Source organism: Zootoca vivipara, chromosome 6 (genome assembly GCF_965207765.1).
Source record: "Zootoca vivipara chromosome 6, rZooViv2.hap1.1, whole genome shotgun sequence".
Lineage (NCBI taxonomy): Eukaryota > Metazoa > Chordata > Lepidosauria > Squamata > Lacertidae > Zootoca > Zootoca vivipara.
In genome coordinates, this window is record NC_142589.1 from 83,254,905 (window position 1) to 83,273,023 (window position 18,119).

Below are 18,119 nucleotides of genomic sequence, written 5' to 3' on the forward strand. Positions count from 1 at the left end.
GAGCACCCCCTTAATTCCTTCATCCAAGTAATTTATACAGACATTGAACAACAACGGGGCCCAGGACAGAACCAGGTGGCACCCCACTCACTTTGTCCCAGGATGAATAGGAAGCATATCATATTGGCAGTGTTATTTTTGATCCCTTCCCTAATGCTCCCTAATATGAAATTAGCCCTGTTCAAAGCTGCTGCGCTCAGGGTTCATGCTTTCCCTGAGCTATCCACTGTGACCCCAAGATCTCCTACAGTGATGATATCTGAGCTCCCAGGAACCTGTACAATGTGGTTATTTTGCCCCAGTGAGCATCACTTTGGCCGAGTCCCGGATCACAAGGCAACTGCCCGTCTACTGTACCAGCTGTACTGTGCAGCATGGAGCGTTCCTCCCGGTCTGCTTTTATTCTGGTTGCGAATAGTTTGGTGTTACCTGCCACCTTCAGACCGATCATGAATAAAAGATCCCATTCCCAATTGGCGGGGGACCCCACTAGCTGCTTGCATTGTTTAAAAAATGTGGGGTTTTTTCAATGCAAATTTCATCAGGTGTTTGGGCTGAAAATTAAAGGGGTCTGTAGCAGGTGTGGAAGGAGAAATTAACCCTGGATCCAGAAGTGGGATTTTCTTCAGGCCTGCATGGAAAAGGGAAAGGGTTAGCTTCTTCCTCTTCCATGCCTGGGCTGATCCCATCTGTTAGCAGAGTGTCAGGGTGATTTGCATAACACAGGGGGATGTGATTTGCATTTTCAAAAGCCTTTGCAATAGAAAAATTGGAGTGTCTGGCCTTAAGCGTCCCCAGCATCTAGTGAAGCTCTGCCTCAGAGCCGTCCTTCCTTTGCTTTGTGCAAACCTTCTTCCCTGCACCCCGAGACTTGCTTGATTTGGGGGGGGGGCTGACACAGTTGAAAGCGCAGGGTTTTTTCTTCCTGAGCCCAGGATGGAAATGGCCAGGCGGGGCGCATCACCTCCTTCAGCCACCAGGGGGCAGCATCTGCCCACTCATCCAGCGAGGAGGCGGCTCATTAACTCTTTCTGCGACAGCCGGAGTCGAGCAAGAGGGTCGGCTGAGCGATCATCAGCCGCCAGGTTGCAAATTCAGAAAGCGAGTCGGGGAAACCATGTATGGAAGTGAGGGTGCAAGAGAGGGAGGTCCTGGACAAGTGATATCAGCTGAACATCGGAAGAGCGCGCGGGGGGGGGCACCCAGTGGCTGATTAAATGCCCATTACGGGAAACCCACAAGAACAAACTCCCCTCTCTGGTTTCCAGCAACTGGGATTAATTGCTGCCTCCAGCTATGTGGTTCAAAGCCATGCAAGTCAGTGGCCACCATTGCCTCCTGTGTGTGTCGAAACAAAATAAAAACATTCCTTCCAGTAGCACCTTAAAGACCAACTAAGTTTGTCAATGGTATGAGCTTTCGTGTGCATGCACACTTCTTCAGATACGAAGGCATGCACACGAAAGCTCATACCAATGACAAACTTAGTTGGTCTCTAAGGTGCTACTGGAAGGAATGCTTTTATTTTGTTTCGACTACATCAGACCAACACGGCTACCTACCTGTAACTAGTCCCGTGTGTGTGTTTGTGTGTGAATGTGAATGAATTCCAAACTGCTGCCTGCCAGCCCACATCCCCTTTTCCTAGGCTGGTGCTGGGGTGCAGGTTAACCCTTTCCCCCACCCACCCAGAGGTAGCATCCCTGCCTCCAGCTTGCCAGGGCTCCTGCAAGAGCCTGAAAGGGCAGAGAGGCCCAGCGGCCTCTGCAGCAGCCACTCTGCCACCGCCTCTGGTGGGCTGCCCCTTCCTGAGGTCGCCCCCTTGGGGCTGGGGCCAAGTATGTGACACCCTCCACAGCCCCAGTGTACTGGAAGAAGCAAAGATGTCGAAGCAAAGATTCTTCAACATCAACTTCATTGGACTGGTCATGTTGTGCGGATGCCTGATTCTTGTCTTCCGAAGCAATTACAGTGGTACCTCAGGTTACAGACGCTTCAGGTTACAGACTTCGCTAACCCATAAATAGTACCTTGGGTTAAGAACTTTGCTTCAGGATGAGAACAGAAATTGCACAGCGGCAGCACAGCAGCAGCAGGAGGCCCCATTAGCTAAAGTGGTATCTCAGGTTAAGAACAGTTTCAGGTTGAGGAACGGACCTCCGGAACGAATTAAGTTCTTAACCTGAGATACCACTGTACTCTATTCCAAACTTATAAATGATAAGCGTAATGCTGGTGGTCAACAAAAGAGGTTTAATGACTGTCTCAAGGCAAATCTAAAAAAATGTAGTATAAACATTGGAAAATGGGAAACACCGGCCTGCGAGCGCTCCAGTTGGAGAACAACCTTGACCAAAGGTGTCATGGGCTTTGAAGACACTCGAACTCAGGACGCAAGGGAGAAACATGCTAAGAGGAAGGCACGCTTGGCAAATCCACACCGTGATCAACTTCCGCCCGGAAACCAATATCCCCACTGTGGAAGGACGTGTGGATCCAGAATTGGCCTCCACAGTCACTTAGGGACCCATTGTTAAAACTGTGTTTATGGAAGACAATCTTACTCAGCTACGAGGGATCACCAAAGAAGATTGAATCTGCCAGAGGCAGTCAAGAGAGCCCCCCACTGCCATCCTTTGCCTCTTCCCAAATAAGGAGATCAGAGCCAGGCTCCCCAAGGAGCCATCAGCTGGGCTGGGTGCAACTGGAGCCAAGGCTGGGTGGGGAGCCTGGTGCCTTTCTCCACCAAGGCAAAGAAGAGGCTCACTACCCACAGCAGCAGGGGGTCAGGCTAGCCTGTACTCCCTGCACAAGGGGGGGGCAGAAGAAGCAGCAGGCTAAGTTGCCCGCTTACAGTCTCTCCTCCTTCCCTGCCATCTCTTCCAGGTGGCCAAGCATCCATTTTTCAGCACCCAGCCAAGGGCACAGAATCAGGCTTGTTGTGGCTCTCGTCAGGCTCCCTGCAAATGCAGGAGTCGCGTCGGAAGCCTCATCGCTGGGGGGCCACCAGAGCTCTGCACAATTCAAAGTGTTGGTGCTGACCTCTAAAGCCCTAAATGGCCTCAAAGGCCCAGTGTACCTGCATGAGCATCTCCACCCCCTTCATTCAACCTGGACACTGAGGTCCAGCTCCAAGGGCCTTCTGGCGGTTCCCTCCCTGCGAGAAGCCAAGTTACTGGGAACCAAGCAGAGGGCCTTCTCGGTAGTGGCGCCCGCCCTGTGGAACACCCTCCCATCAGATGTCAAGGAAATAAACAACGACCTAACTTTTAGAAGACATCTGAAGGCAGCCCTGCTTAGGGAAGCTAATATTTGATGAATTATTGTATTTTAATGTTTTGCTGGAAGCCACCCAGAGTGGCTGGGGAAACCCAGCCAGATGGGTGGGGTATAAATTATTATTATTATTATTATTATTAAAAGCCACCCCCCTGGAGAGTCTGCCACCTTGAAGGTGGGAGGCGAGTTTCTCTCCAGCTGCCTGCGATGCGGCAAGAGGCCTCTGGGCAGAGGCTGGCACAGGTTGGCACAGCAAACCACAGAGCACCATTGAGGGAGAAGAAGACAATAGGCACGTGTTCTCTTTGGGGAGGGGGGCAGGCAGGAGGGAAGCGGTGAAGACATGAATGCCCCACTGTATCTCCACTGCAAGCGAGGAAAGGGCCGAGCCAGGGAGGCCGCCATGGGGCTCTCCACCTCCTCCTGCCAAACGGGGCGAAAGGGCCGCATTAAGTCATTGTTTTTGGAAGGACAGCCTGAAAGAGTGTTCTTTTCCAGTCATTAAACCTGGTAGTTAAACGGTGTCTGCTGTCGTGGCTGCAAGCTAAGCAGACCATAAAAGGCCCTCTGCCCCCCAGGTCCCTGCTGCGCTGGGGGTTGCCAGAGGAACTGAGAAAAACAAGGCGCTGAGAGGAGGGAGGGAGGGAGGGAGGGAGGGAAGGGCGGCTACCCCCAAGACCCCTCTCTAATTCTTAAATTGTGCAGCTATGAAGGCGCATCAGAGAGTGTGGGGAAGTGAATGCCAGTCGAGTGTCCAGCTCAAGGGACCTCAGTTTCACTCTCTTCTACCTTGGCCAGGCCCCACCTGAAATACTGTGGCCGGTTCTGGGCAACACATTTTAATCTGGGCAATTAAAATAATCCAGGGTCTGGAAACCAAGCCTTATGAGGAAGAGCTGAAGGGGTTGGGGGTGTTTAGCCTGGAGGAGATATGAGAGCCGTCTTCCAATATCTCAAGCGCTGCCGCATGGAAAAAGGAGCAAGCCTGTTTCTCCCTGCTCTGGAGGTGGGGAACTGAACCGATGAATTTAAGTTACAAGGAAGGAGCGTCTAAGAATCAAGAACTTGGTGACAGCAAGAGCTGTTTGACAGTGGAACAGACTCCCTCGGAAGGTTGTGGACTCTCCTTCCTTGGAGGTTTTCAAGCAGAGGTTGGGTTGGCCACCTCCCAGAGATGCCTGCATCGAAATTGGGGTCCCTTCCATCTCTTTGAGTCTATGGGGAAGACAACTGGGGCAGGAGAAGCCTGTTTTAAAGCAAAGAGACGAGGCCAGCTCTCTCTCCAGGAAGACGTGGCCTGGGAGGGTCAGGAGAGGGTAGCGGAGGAGGCTTGTTGTTCCCATCCAAGGGATGTTTTGCATGCAGCTGTTTATCCTGCGCTGTAAACAAGATCGGCAGCTGGGAGAGGCTGCCTCCCGGAGACGGCCACTTGGCCCACGTAAGGCGCCTCCGCTGGGCTGAGGGTAGGGCTACCCCCCAGCCCCAAAGGCCACCGGAGGCCATGCTCACGGCCTCCAAAGGGGGAGGACAGCAGGGGGTCACAGAGGCATCAACAGGAGCCATCCTTGGAGCCCAGCCACGCTGGCATTTTCGAACTGGAGAGGAGCCCAAGAGTTTGCTCCTGGTAGAGATTGGGGGGGCATGGACGGACTCTGGTTCATGAGAAGCAGAGCTGGAGGCAAGAGCCCCAAAACAGGCTTCAAAGCAGCAATTCCTGCATCGCAGGGGGCTGGACTAGAGGGCCCTGGGGGGTCCCTTCCAACTGCATGTTTCCCTGATGGCTTAGGACAGCCACAGGCTGTCTATCCCTGCAGCCAATGTCAGCAGCAGATGTGCGACAGGTACCCCCTCCCCGCCAAAACCCCCCACCTCCACAGCCAAGGCAGGAGCTGACCTGTGAGCTGTTTGAGACAGAGTACTTTATTACAGGATACAAGGAAAGCAGACAAGACTGTTCACTGTACAAAGTGGGTGAGGAGGGCGTTCCAAGATGCTGCTGGGGGGGCGCCGGGGTGCAGCAGCTGTGGGGCTGGGGGACGTCCCTGCAGCCAGATGCAACTAGGGGGCGATGCACGTCATCGAGACACCATTGGGACCCTGCCGTTGCTGCTGCCAGCAGCCTGACCTCTATATTGCAGCCCCCCCCCCGCCCTCTCCCAGGAGTCCACCCCTGAGGCTTTCGGCAAAGCCTTCCGCAAGATCAGGCAGCTCTCACACTCGCTCCTCCGGGCTCCCAGGGCCCTGCTCCACTCTTTCCCGGCTGCCGCCTCCGCTGTCGGGGCTGGTCCGGCGGAGGACGTGCTCTGTCCGGAGGCCCCTCAGCTTCCCCAGCAGCTCCTGGATGAAGTCCTGTGACAGGAAGGAAGGGGTGAGTCTGCCTCTCTCTGTCCGGTCGGGAGAGAGGGCCAGAGGCCAGGGAGGGTGGGCCAACCGTTGGGTCAAAACAGCCGGCAAGGGAGGGGAAAACATTCCCAAGGAGAGCCTGGCGGCTGGATCAGAACAGGGGCCCATTCGGTCCAGCATCCTCTTCTCAAAGGGACCAAATATCCCTCCCCAAAAAAGAACTTAGGAGTCCAGGTAGACTGTCTCTGGACCTGGAGGTTCCATCAGGACATCAGAAGAGCCTGGCTGCGGCCAAAGGGGCTCCACCCTGTCCAGTGTCCTCTTCTCACAGTGCCCCCCCCGGAAGCTGCTCCCCAGCTCCCTGCCCTGAGAGCAGCCAGGCTGGATAGCCCTGCGACTGGCCCTGGGGGGAGGCAGGGGGGAAGGAGGGCTGGCTCCATGCTTCTCAGCAGAAGGGATCCAGTGGGGGAGGCAGAGGCAGGGGATGCTCTTAGGAATGACCAGCTGGGATTGGAACGCCAGGAATCCCCGGGAGGATCCAGCAGCCATCCCATCAGCCACCAGGAGGGAGGGAGGGAGGGAGGAGGCTCTGTTGTGTATCTGGATGGGGAGGGCTTTGTGCCAGCGATGGGAGCTACATCCCCCCCCCTCCTCCTCCACAGACAACCACTCCTGCTGGGAGAAGCTACATCCGGCAGGTGCTCTTGGGAGGGGGGAGCAGCTAATTCCTTCCCTCCCCCTTTCAGGGTAAAAGCCAGAAAGATCCCTGGGGGGTCAAAGAGCAAAGGCACCCACCTCTGTGTCCTTGTGGCAGGACTCCAATATGCTCTGCAAAGAGAAGAGAATGAGGAACGGCTGGGGGAGCTTGCCTTGCATCTCAGCCTCCCTTCTCTGACCTTGGAATTTGGGGAGGGAGGAAGGAGGAAAATCCCACTCCTCTTTGCTCTCAGTGCAGTGGCAAACCCGACTCCCCAGAAGCCTCCCTCCTGCCCAGTCCCCCTGGCCCCTCTGCCTGCTGCAAACTCATCTCCCCTTGGATAAAGTTCCGCAGTGCAAAGGATGCCCTTCCTTTCGGTTTCGATTTATTACAATCTGTATTTCTTTCTAGCTGGCATGGAAACATGGCAGGTGTGCTTATCGATTGCACAAATGCCCTTCCCCCCCGCGGCCCCCTGGTTATTGCACCCAGGCCAGAGGCAGAACTCGCTTGCTCACAAATGTGCAGAGGCTGGAAATCTTATCGTCAGGAGCGCTGGACCCCGCCCACCGGCCTTGGGAGAGGACCGCCTTATACAGAGTCCATCTACACTGGCTGGCAGCACCTCTCGCCCAGCCCACCTGGGATTGGACCTGCAGCCTTGTGACCTTCCACGCAGAAGGCAGATGCTCTGAGGTGGCTCTTTCAGGGATCTCACCCAGAGGGGGTTTCCTGCGCAAAGCTCCCTCTCTCCAAATTTGGGGCACAGGAACATGGCGGCCTGCCTCAACTTGGGTGAGAACACAGCTCCACCCAGCTCAGTCTCCACGCTGACTTGGGAAAGACTCGGCAGGGTTTTGGGACACAGGGCTGATTCCCTGCCCTACTGGAAGACGCTGCCAGGCTAGGATGCGCAACCTCTTGCAAGCCATGCAGGTGCCCTGGTACTGAGATAGAGCCCCCTCCCCAGACGGCAGCAGCCCCCTGCAACAACCTGCAGCTTCTTGGCACGCTCCTCATCCGTGGCCATCTCCAGCAGATCGTCGATGTTCACCTCGTCCGGCATCTCTGCTTCCTGCAACGAATGCCAGAGGATCAAGCTAGGAAGTGACCCAAAACCTCAGGAAAGGGATCTTGTGCACAAGCAAGGCTTCACCAGGGACCAGCCCCTTTACAGGACTGTGGACTAGGGGGACGAGCCACCATTTATGAAGATCACAAGCAAGCAAGCTAGCTAGGAGATGGGCCAAAGACCCATCTGGTCCAGCGGCCTGTTCTCACAGTGGCCAACCCGACGCCCTCATGGGAAACTCACAAGCGAGACCTGAGTGCAAAAGCAGCTCTCTCCCCCCCCCATGGTTTCCAGCAGCTGGGATTCAGAAGCACCACTGCCTCTGACCAGACAGGCAGAGCATAGCTATTAGCCACCGAGAGCCCTCCCTGTACGCTCTGGGAAGAGCAGAGACCACCGGCAGCTCCATCTCCGAAGCTATAGGCTTCATCTCCATCACAATTGGCCTATCTCCTCCTCCCAAATGCCCCCTTTCCCAGCATCCTTCCTGCAAAGACCTGGCCATTAGCGCCACTCCCAAACTCTCCCTTCAGAAGCAGCACATCAGGCCAAAGTGCAACTGCCCCTCTGCCTTCCTCAAGCCCTGGGCTTTATAAGAGGGGTCTTGCAGAGGGGGCTGGGGAAGGCAGAAGAGGCCACACCAGGCCACGCTCTGCTTGTGCCATGGCACCCAGTAGCACCTGGCCCTGCTGCCCATGGAGGAGTGGGTCAGTTTTTATTCGCTTTCATTAGAATCATAGAGTTGGAAGAGACCACAAGGGCCATCCAGTCCAACCTCCTGCCAAGCAGGAAACACCATCAAAGCATTCTTGACATATGGCTGTCAAGCCTCTGCTTAAAGACCTCCAAAGAAGGAGACTCCACCACACTTCTTGGCAGCAAATTCCACTGTCGAACAGCTCTTACTGTCAGGAAGTTCTTCCTAATGTTTAGGTGGAATCTTCTTTCTTGTAGTTTGAATCCATTGCTCCGTGTCCGCTTCTCTGGAGCAACAGAAAACAACCTTTCACCCTCCTCTATATGACATCCTTTTATATATTTGAACATGGCTATCATATCACCCCTTAACCTTCTCTTCTCCAGGCTAAACATACCCAGCTCCATACCCAGTATTATCATACCCAGTATAACATGCCCAGTATTATCTTCGTTTATACTGGCTTAAAGGGTCAAAAGCCTTATCAAGGTGGGTTGCAAAGTGGAACCATGCTATGCACACACACACACACACACACACACACACACACACACACACACACCAGAGCCCAAACATTAAAATATCCCTGAAAAATAAAAGGGCAAGATCAGTTAAAGGCAGACGACTACCTCCAGCCCTTTCCAAGACCTGTTTGTCAAGGCGGGAGCCTGTGGCACATTCCGTAAGGATCAGGCATCCCGTAGGGATCAGGCCCTGCCGGGAAAGGCGGCCTCCTTCCTCCTCTGCAGGCCAACCGGACAGACCTGCACTGCAGGGCCTCCTGATCGGAGGCTGATCTGATCGGAGGCCTGAGCTGTTGACACGCCTGCAGACAGTCCTGGAACACAACCCAGCCCATCGGGGCCCGAAAGGGAGATGAGCAGCAGCGCTTCAAACTGGGCTCAGCCAGGGCGACCAGCAGAGAACCAGATCTCCCCATCGCTTGCTCCAGTAGCTGCACCCTCCCCCCCCCAGCTGGAGCTCCCAGGGCATCCTGACCTGAGCAAAGGGGTTCAGGGGGAGGTCTGCAGGCAAGGCGGGGGCAAACGCTGCTGTGCTCCCCCTCACTGCTGTGCGGCTGCAGAATTAGCCGGCCAGCTGAGTCCTGCAACTCCCCTGGGATGCGCCAAGCCAGCCGGGCTGGAAACTTTCCTTTCATGGAAGGGTTGCGGGCGCCTCTTTTATAGATGGGTCTGGCTCCTCTCCGCCCCCCCCCTCGCTCCCTCCCAGGCCTCAGGCTGCAGGAATGCACTCTTTTCCTCTCAAAAAGCCACTCTTTTGTGGGACCAGCTGAGGTCTGCCCCCTCAAGCCACCCCAAAGCAGCCCCTTCGTGGGGGGGGGCAGGAGGAGATCCCCACCAACTAACCGCCCTGTGGGCTTGGGATGAAGGGCAGTGTATTAATTCAATTAATAAAGGCAAAGTCAATAGCTCCAGGTCGCCTCCAAGAGCAGCACAAAAATGGTCTTAATTATTATTGTTGCTATTTTTATTAATCACAGGGCAGGAGGGGGCAGCCCCTTCCACAGCATCCTTGCATACTTCCAGAGGGGTCTGGGAAGGGACCTGAGTTCTTATTCTTCCTTTCATTGCTCTGGAATACCGGGGGGGGGGAGAACAGGCAGGAGGCCCCTCCAAGAGGAACTGGGCTGAGGTGGGGTGGCAGCAGAGGAGGGAGAGAGAGAGAGGATGGGCAAACAAGACCAGCCCCATGGCAGGTGGGCAAGGGCCTGTGCATGTGGGGGTGGGGTGGGGGTGTGTGTTGTGAGTTCCACAGGATAAGAAAGGCCTGGATGAAAGAAGGATCACCAAGGAAGAGAGGAAGGATCCAGACTTTCCAGCCAAATCAGAGCAGAAAAGGATTCCCATTAGGTTAGGAGAAGGTGCAGAGAAAGACAGTGTCCCATAGTGGTTGGACTCGAACCTGGGAGACCAGGGTTCAAATCCCCACTCAACCATTAGGTTCACTGGGTGAGCTTGGAGGACAAATCACTGAATCTCTCAGCCTAGCCTACCTCACAGGGTTGTTGCAGGGATACGTCCCATGCCCTTTTAAAATGTGTTTTTCGGGGGGGGGCTATTGGGTTGTTGTTTTTATTTTTATGATGTATTTTGTGGTTTTATATTTTGATTTTATTCTGCGAACCGCCCTGGGGACCCCGGGTATAAGGCAGTATAATAATAATAATAATAATAATAATAATAATAATAATGGAGAACCATGTGCCGCACCTTGAGCTCCTTGGAGAAAAAGGTGGGAAATAAATGCAAGGAATAAATAAACATAGCAGGCCATCTTCCTTTGCCAGAATCAGACTGGCTGCCCCATCTTTTTGGGACTGGGCAGTGCTCTCCTGGGTTTGGGGCACAAAAAGGCTTTCCCCCAGCCCTGTAGAGGGAGGCAGTGAGCTTGACTCAGGGGCAGGCCCTCTCCCCCCATTGCACATCCTGGCACCATATGTCTTGGGCAGCGCCTTAATCCTGCCCTAGGGCAAGTAATCAAGAAAGATCAAGGAAGGGATTTGGCGAGATTAATGGGGATTCTGCCCATCGGAAAGTCGCATAGAAATATTGGGGTGGCAGGAGAAGAAAATGGAAGGGGGTAAAGCTCACTGCCACCCTCTACAGGGCGGAGAAAAGGCTGTAGCCCCCCGGGGGAGGGGCAGGAGGGAGAAGGGGCTGTAGACAACCTGTTCCCACTTCAGGGATGCCCCACAGCAGGGTGATGGCATCTGGGACAAGAGAGGAGCAGGTCTGGCTGGGGTCCCTTCACAGATCCCTAGCACAGGAAGAGAAAGGATCCTAGAACTGTAGTGTAAAAAGGGACCCCGAGAGTCATCTAATCCAACCCCTGGTAATGCAGGAATCTTTTGCCCAAAGGGGGGCTCAAACCCACAAGCCTCACACTCTGCCAAGGGAGCTGCCCCAGCAATGACCAGGAAGGTGGAGGCAGCTGGGTTTGGGCAAGCAGCTCCATCCTGAGGCACCGGAGCCCCACACTCCCTGGAAACAGCGACTTCCTTCCTGGTGACCCACAAAGAGCCCACGCAGTGGCTGGGAATTCCGCAGGCTAAATGAGACCTGCTTCTTCCGTGAGAGGATTATGCTGCCACTCTCCTGTTGCCCAAGGTCCCCTCTCGGCAACTTCTGAACTGGGAGCATCTCTTTGGCCTGACCCTAAAGCCTTCTTCCTGTGCGTGACCCTCCTTTGGAACTGGAAGCAGCGGGTTAGGCTCGATGACCCTTCGAGTTCCCTTCCAACACGACACTCCTCGGATGCTAAGCCCACGCGTCGCATCCTGCTGGGCCCCTCGCTCTCCAGGGAGGGCAGCGGAGCAGCAGAAGACTCCCTCCTCCAGCCCCTCACCAGATGCGCCTCTTTCCCCCAGATGGCAGCCCGGATCTCTGCCCCTCCTTCTCCCTCTGTCGAGGCCGCGTCTGCAAGAGGAGCGGCGGGGCAGCATCAGTAGCCACGGCGGAGGAACCCCGAGAGGCTTCCGACGGGGAGGGCATCCCCCCTGCTCCCTCCCTGCAGCCCTCGCTTCCCCTCCCTCCGGCCCCCTCACCTGTCCAAGGTAGAGCTCCTCCAGGCGGCCGTCGATCCACTTCTCGGTGTCGAGGCGCCGCTGCAGCTCCCGCCGGTCGTACTTGACGGTGACCCTCGCCTGGCGCCGCTGGATGCCGGGGCTGGGCGTCCTCTCCGCCGCGCGGCCGCCCCCCGGAGACAGCCCGGCCGGGCGCGCCGGCGAAGCCCGTCCCAGGCGCCTCCCCACCCGGTTCGCAGCCATCGCTCGCGCCGCCGCTGCCCGACGGGGCGCTCGCCGCCCGACGGCGCCTTATAGAGGACGAGGGGCGGGCGGGGCGGGGCGGAGGGCTCCGTGGCGCCCCGCCCCCCGGCGGGCCCGGACGGGGCCGACGGCCCCCCAGCGCCACCTCCCGGCCGGCCCCGTCCAGGACAGGCTGCTGCACCGCCAGAGAGAGAGGCCCGGCCGCCTCGGACCCGAAGGCTCAGCGTCCCGTTGAGTGTGAAAGTCTCCAGCCAGATGCCGCTGAGAAGCCTGCTCTGTTGGGAGGTAGGCTGCCCCTGAACATGGAGGCTCCATGCACTCCCCCCCCCAATATATTTCTTTTTCCTCCATGAATTTGTCTTTTAAGGCTGTCCATCATCTCGTGGCAAGAGATTCCTCAACAGGGAATGTGCAAAAATGACTTTTTGGCCCTTGGGTCCTTCTGAACTGGGAGCCGAGAGGTTGGTGTGATGAGCACCCAGCCCTTGGGAAGGGTGGGGGGAGCCGGGGTTGGAGTAGACAGCAAAGGATGATTTGGGGATGGGGGAAGGCGGTGAGACCACTCCAGGGGATGTGGAGGGGGGTCTTGAGAGCGGGGGTGTGTGTCTCGGTGCTTTGCCCACCCCCAGAATTGCTCACAGCAGCTGAGTTCTGCCCTGTGGGAAGCGAATGTGGAGGGGGAGGGGGGGTCTTGAGAGTAGGGGGGGCAGCCCGGGAGGTGGGGGCCTCCTCCTGGAGAGGCTTGGGTCTCACCGACCCACTTCTGAACCACACAGCACCCCGCCCCCCCCAGCAGACAGCTGGGCAGGAAGGAAGGGAGGGAGGGAGACGCATAACTCTTCTGCCTGTTCTCGTCGCTCTTGCCAATGTGACGCCCACGGGTTGCAGAGGGAAGTGAGGGGCAGATGGGGCTCCTCAACCTGGGAAGGGAGCTGTTATAAAATTTCGAGGTGCACAAATAGCAGACACACAGTCCACAGAAAAGCAATCCTTCACCCTTCAGATTTTAGGAAATATTCCCTGATAAAATTACTTTATTTTAGTACATAGAACAATCCCAAAAGCCATCTTGGCTCTCTTAATGACTCCAAATATTTCCTTAGAGCCCATTTAGGAGAAATAAATAAAACTCGCATCCTCAACCTCCGCTGCCTCGTGGGATTTTCCATAGTAAGAAAAGGCTAAGGAAAAAAACCTGCATAAATCTGGAGTCCCTCAGATGGTTGGATGGCACCTTGCACTACGACTACTGCGACTAATCTTATCATTATTTATAATAATTTTTATTGAATTTTCAATTTTACATTTCCAAATAAACATTTTACAAACTTTGAAATATCCAGTGACTTCCCTTCTTCTCTTTCCATGGTTCATTTTACATATCATACAACCCTGCAAATTTTACTATAACCTTTCAAATCAATTTTCCACTTTTACATCCACCAGAAATTATTTACTCTGTTGATGTTGCCAGCGTTTTGAGCTGCCAGCGAATTGAGCTGCATACAGTTATTGTATGGTCCCTGGGGTCACGAAGAGTCGGACACGACTAAACGACAACAACACAGTTATTGTCCTTCTATTCAATAAAAGTTTCCCATACCGTATTTTTCGCTCCATAAGATGCACTTCTTCCCTCCTAAAAAGGAAGGGGAAATGTCTGTGCGCCTTATGGAGCCGAGGCACTGGGCGGCAGCGGGATCCCTCGGCTGCCGATGCAGTCGCAAGCGGAGGGATGCCTCTACCGCCGGCGCCATGGCTCCCAGTGGCAGTGGAGGAATGAGCAGCCCCAAAGCAGCCCTTTCGGACCACTCATCCCTCTGCCGCCTCTTCCGCTCGCAAGAGGACAACGCAGCACCTCTCCCAGCTGTGCCTTCAGTGCCTGCCCCAGCAAGAGGCGGTGGCGGGACCAGTTGTTTATTAAATAGTTTAGTACAACATTTGAATCAGAATTTTTTTCCCTCTTGTTTTCCTCCTCTAAAAACTACTGTGTTTCTCCGAAAATAAGACATCGTCTTATATGTATTTTTCCTCAAAGAAACACACTATGGCTTATTTTCAGGAGATGTCTTATTTTTTCCCCTCCTCCTCCTCCTCCTCCTCGTGCCACGGCCGGCATTGCTACTGCGCCTATCACTATGTCTTATTTTCGGGGTGTGGCTTATATTCCTTGAATGCTTAAAAATCCTGCTATGGCTTATTTTATGACTACGTCTTAAAATAGGGGGAACAGGGTGAGTGCGTCTTATGGTCGTGTGCGTCTTATGGAGCGAAAAATGTTCTTCTTGTTCTCTTATTCTATATGTTAAATCTGCAAGTTGTGCACATTCTGTCAACTTAAGTTGCCATCTGTCTTTAGTTGGGACCTCACTCACTTTCCATTTTGGGGCTAACAAAACACGGGCCGCAGCTGTTGCATACATAAATAACCTTTTTCTTTCTTTCTTTCTTTTAAATAATTTTCATTCCCCCCCCCCATTTTTATCGTAATAACATCATAAATAACAATTTCCTGACACCTAGGAATTTCAGTCTGGGTTATCCCCAACAAAAAGGACTCTGGGGTTTTTTTGGGTGGGAAAGTAATTTTAAACATTTTTCCCAATTCATTATAAATCATTTCCCAATACACTTTTACCTTTTTACATATCCACCACATGTGGAAGAATGTTCCCTCTGCTTCCTTACACTTCCAACGCAGATCTGATTCTGTGTTATAAATCTTAGCCAACCTACTTGGAGATAAACACCATCTATGAATCATTTTCAAATAATTCTCTTTCAATGAATAACACGAGGGAATTCGTGACTGGGGCCGAGGAGGAGCAACCACACTTCTTCCTGGAGTTGGTGGGCAGGAATCTGCAGATTGCCTTGTCCAGAAGACATCATCACATTCCCACAGCTAGCTGCTAGCTCTGTTACCCCAGGCACTGCACCCAGTGACCACAGGGTAACGTCATTCTGAGACCTTGACCATTCTCAGGAGGAGGAGGAGGAAGGAGAAAGATTTTATACTGGGGGCAGCAGATTGTTGATCCTCTGGGGAAGAAGAGCCCTAACGAGCTGTTTAAAGACTTGTTCTAAGGGGCCAAAGAGCCTGGAGCCATGGCTGTCGACAGAGCAGCCAAGAGCCTGGAAAAAGGTAAAGGTCAGGCCAGTCCTTCCTATTGGGGCTACTGGCGCACTGCGCCAGGGCGCCCCCCTCTCAGGGGTACCCCAGCGAGTAGTGGACCTGCGCGGCTTTGCTGGTGGTGTCCCCTTTCCCTGCACGCCGGCCACCATGCCGCACTGGACCTCCGGCAGCTGCGACTTGGCGCCCGGCCTGGGGCGGGGGGGGGTCCTTGCCGCCAGCCCAGGCACATCACCAGGCCAGCGGCCGGGCTCCAGAGGCGGCAGCCGGGGCGTGGCTCCATCCCGCCCGCCCACTGGGGCAGGACCCAGCCCACTGCTGCTATTGGGTGGCTGCTGGGTGGAGGTCGGCCCGACCGCCGGCTCTGCGGCAGCTGCCCGGCTGCCTCCATTGCGTGCTCTTGCCCTTGAGCGTCCTGCTCACTTCGCAGCCCGGCTGCTCCTTGGGTGAGGTGAGGGAAGCTCGGGCAGGCCAGGGAGCAGTGGCGGCGGCGGCCCTGTCTATCCCGAGCGCGCATGGTGCCCTCGGCGCCTTGGAGCGGGGCGGGCTCTTCCTTCTCGGGGCCTCTCCCTGCCCAGCGTAGCCCCTCGCCTGGTTCCTGCCTCTCTGCGCTCCCCGCTCCCCAAAGAGGGACGAGCCCGCCCGGAGGGAAGGGTGGTGGCGGGGGCGCCCGAGGGATCCCTGCACCAGGGCGCCAGATAGGCTTAAGACGGCCCTGGTAAAGGTAAACGACCCCGGATGGTTAAGTCCAGTCAAAGGCGACTATGTGGTTGCAGCGCTCATCTCGCTTTCAGGCGTTTGTCCACAGACAGCTTTCTGGGTCATGTGGCTCCTGTTGCTCTGTCCCAGCTCCTGCTAACCTGGCAGTTTGAAAGCCCGTCAATGCAAGTAGATAAATAGGTACCACTGTGACGGGAAGGTAAACGGTGTTTCCATGCGCTCTGGTTTCCATCACGGTGTCCTGTTGTGCCAGAAGGGTTTTAGTCCTGCTGGCCACATGACTCGGAAAGCTGTCTGTGGACAAACGCCAGCTCCCTTGGCCTGAAAGCGAGATGAGCGCCGCAATCCCAGAGTCGCCTTTGACTGGACTTAAGGCAGCAGACCAAACCCCTTTGCAGGCGGAGGGGAGCCTGGGAGCTGCTCCTGAGGAGGAGTCTGCTTAGGTTGCACCAGAGATGAGGCAGAACGCTGCCCAGGATGTGCCCGTGGTCCTGAAGCTGTGGAACAGTGGAGAGATGAGGGGCTACCAAGAGCCGCCCAACTCCCAGTTTCTGGAATCCCTCCACAAAGGGGAGGTTCCTGTGGAGCTTCTCTGGTTCGCCCGTGGTGGCCAAGTCAACTTGGAGAACCATCACAAAGAGGATTTCACAAAAAAGCCTTCAGGGCTTTCACAGAAGGGCAGAAACTGGGCAGCGCTGCCCCCCAGGTGATGGGCGCAAGATCCCTGTTGCAGCAAGAGAAAAACGAAGCCAAAGCCAGCTCCTTCGTCACTAGCATCTAGATCCAGTTTTCGGAAGCTGAAGTCTGATGCGACTGTTGGCTATTGTTTCTGGGGTGCCTGCACCAATTAGAAGCCGCGCTTTGGTTTTTGAACATTTCAGAAGTCAGACAGACTTCCAGAATGGATTAAGTTTGGCGCTTTTGTTTTTGCTCTTTATTTTGTGTTTTTGTTTTTGAGGTTAATTTGTTTTTGTAACTGTGTGGAATTCAGTTAAGCTACGGATGGATGGATGGATGGAGTGTGTGTGTGTGTGTGTGTGACACTGTGGAAATTGGTAGAAGCCCCCCATCCAAACAATGACTATCATCAGTGCAGGTAAAAAAAAATTTTTTTAATTTTTATCATCTACAATAATGTCTAATATATTTTATAGTACAGTACATTGATTATTGCTTCATTTTATGGATCGATGGTCTCATTAGATAGCAAAATTCATGTTATATTGCTGTTTTAGGGGTTGTTTTTAAATGTCTGGAACGGATTAATCCATTTTGCATTACTTTCTATGGGAAAGCGCGCCTTGGTTTTGGAACACTTTGGTTTTGGAATGGACTTCTGGAACGGATTAAGTTTGAGAACCAAGGTAGCACTGTACTCTATTACATTAATTGCATTTCTCATATTGTCTTTCATTCTGCTAATTTTATTATTTGTACCCAGCCCATCTGACTGGGTTGTACTTTGTACGCCTCCTTCTGGCAACTCCTGCAGCTCAGACGATGCCCAGTGGCCGGCTCTGCTTTCCTTTGGGCTGTGTGGACTGATGCTCGAACTCGGTACAAGGCAGGTTCCTGCGTTTCCACAGAGAAGGGTCACCACTTACCAGTTCCGAAAGGGGATCTCCTCTCCTCGAATGTCCAGAATTATATTGGCACAAACTTGGAAGAGAGAAGAAATACCAAAGAAAGAACAATGGCAAGGGAAACTTATGGAATATACAGAACTGGCAAAATTAACAGAAAAATTACATGAAACGGATAACAAAGATTTTAAAAGAGAATAGGAACCATTTACAACATATATGAAGACTCAACATAAAGAATAGGAGTCACTGGCAGGGTTTGAATAAACAAACACAATTGTATATAACAAAAAGTAAGACTATACGTATTGGGAAAATTTTGGGAAACAACACACAGGGTGGGGAATATGGAAATGAAACAAAATGGGAATATGAGGGGAGGGGAGGGGAAAATATGGAAAATTGTTAGAGAAATATTGTTATAGCGGGTGACATGGGAAAACCAATAAACATATTTTTTTTAAAAAAAAGATTTCACAGAGGCCTCTTTGATGTTGGAAGCCACCTGGGAAAGACAGGTGAACTAATGCCTGTGTACTGGAAGAAGCAAAGATCACCAGTGTGGAATGATTATTCTACATCAACTTCGTTGGACTGGTCATGTGGTTCAGATGCCTGATTATCGTCTTCCAAAGCAACTACGGTGGTACCTCCGGTTGTGAACAGGATCCGTTCCAGAGCTCCAGTAGGATCCCGAGGTTTCCGCAACTGGAGGGACTGCTTCTGTGCATGCTTGTGTGGTGAAACCCAGTAAAATACTTCTGGGCTCGCCGCGCGCACATCCCAAAGTTTACATAACCAGATATAC

The 18,119-nt window shown here is 53.8% G+C and overlaps 1 protein-coding gene and 1 pseudogene across 1 annotated transcript; one reads left to right on the top strand and one right to left on the bottom strand.

Moving 5' to 3' along the window:
• Positions 1-5,181: 5,181 nt before the first annotated feature.
• PPP1R14A (protein phosphatase 1 regulatory inhibitor subunit 14A) lies at positions 5,182-11,912 on the bottom strand. Its single transcript, XM_035118545.3, has 4 exons — positions 11,654-11,912; positions 7,314-7,394; positions 6,418-6,450; positions 5,182-5,628 (listed from the first exon to the last, which is right to left on the bottom strand). The coding sequence occupies exons 1-4, from the start codon at positions 11,873-11,875 to the stop codon at positions 5,491-5,493; spliced, it is 474 nt and encodes a 157-aa protein (XP_034974436.1). The 5' UTR covers positions 11,876-11,912; the 3' UTR covers positions 5,182-5,490.
• Positions 11,913-14,643: 2,731 nt separating this feature from the next.
• On the top strand, positions 14,644-16,576 carry LOC148685501 (NSFL1 cofactor p47-like; annotated as a pseudogene).
• The last annotated feature ends 1,543 nt before the right edge of the window (positions 16,577-18,119 follow it).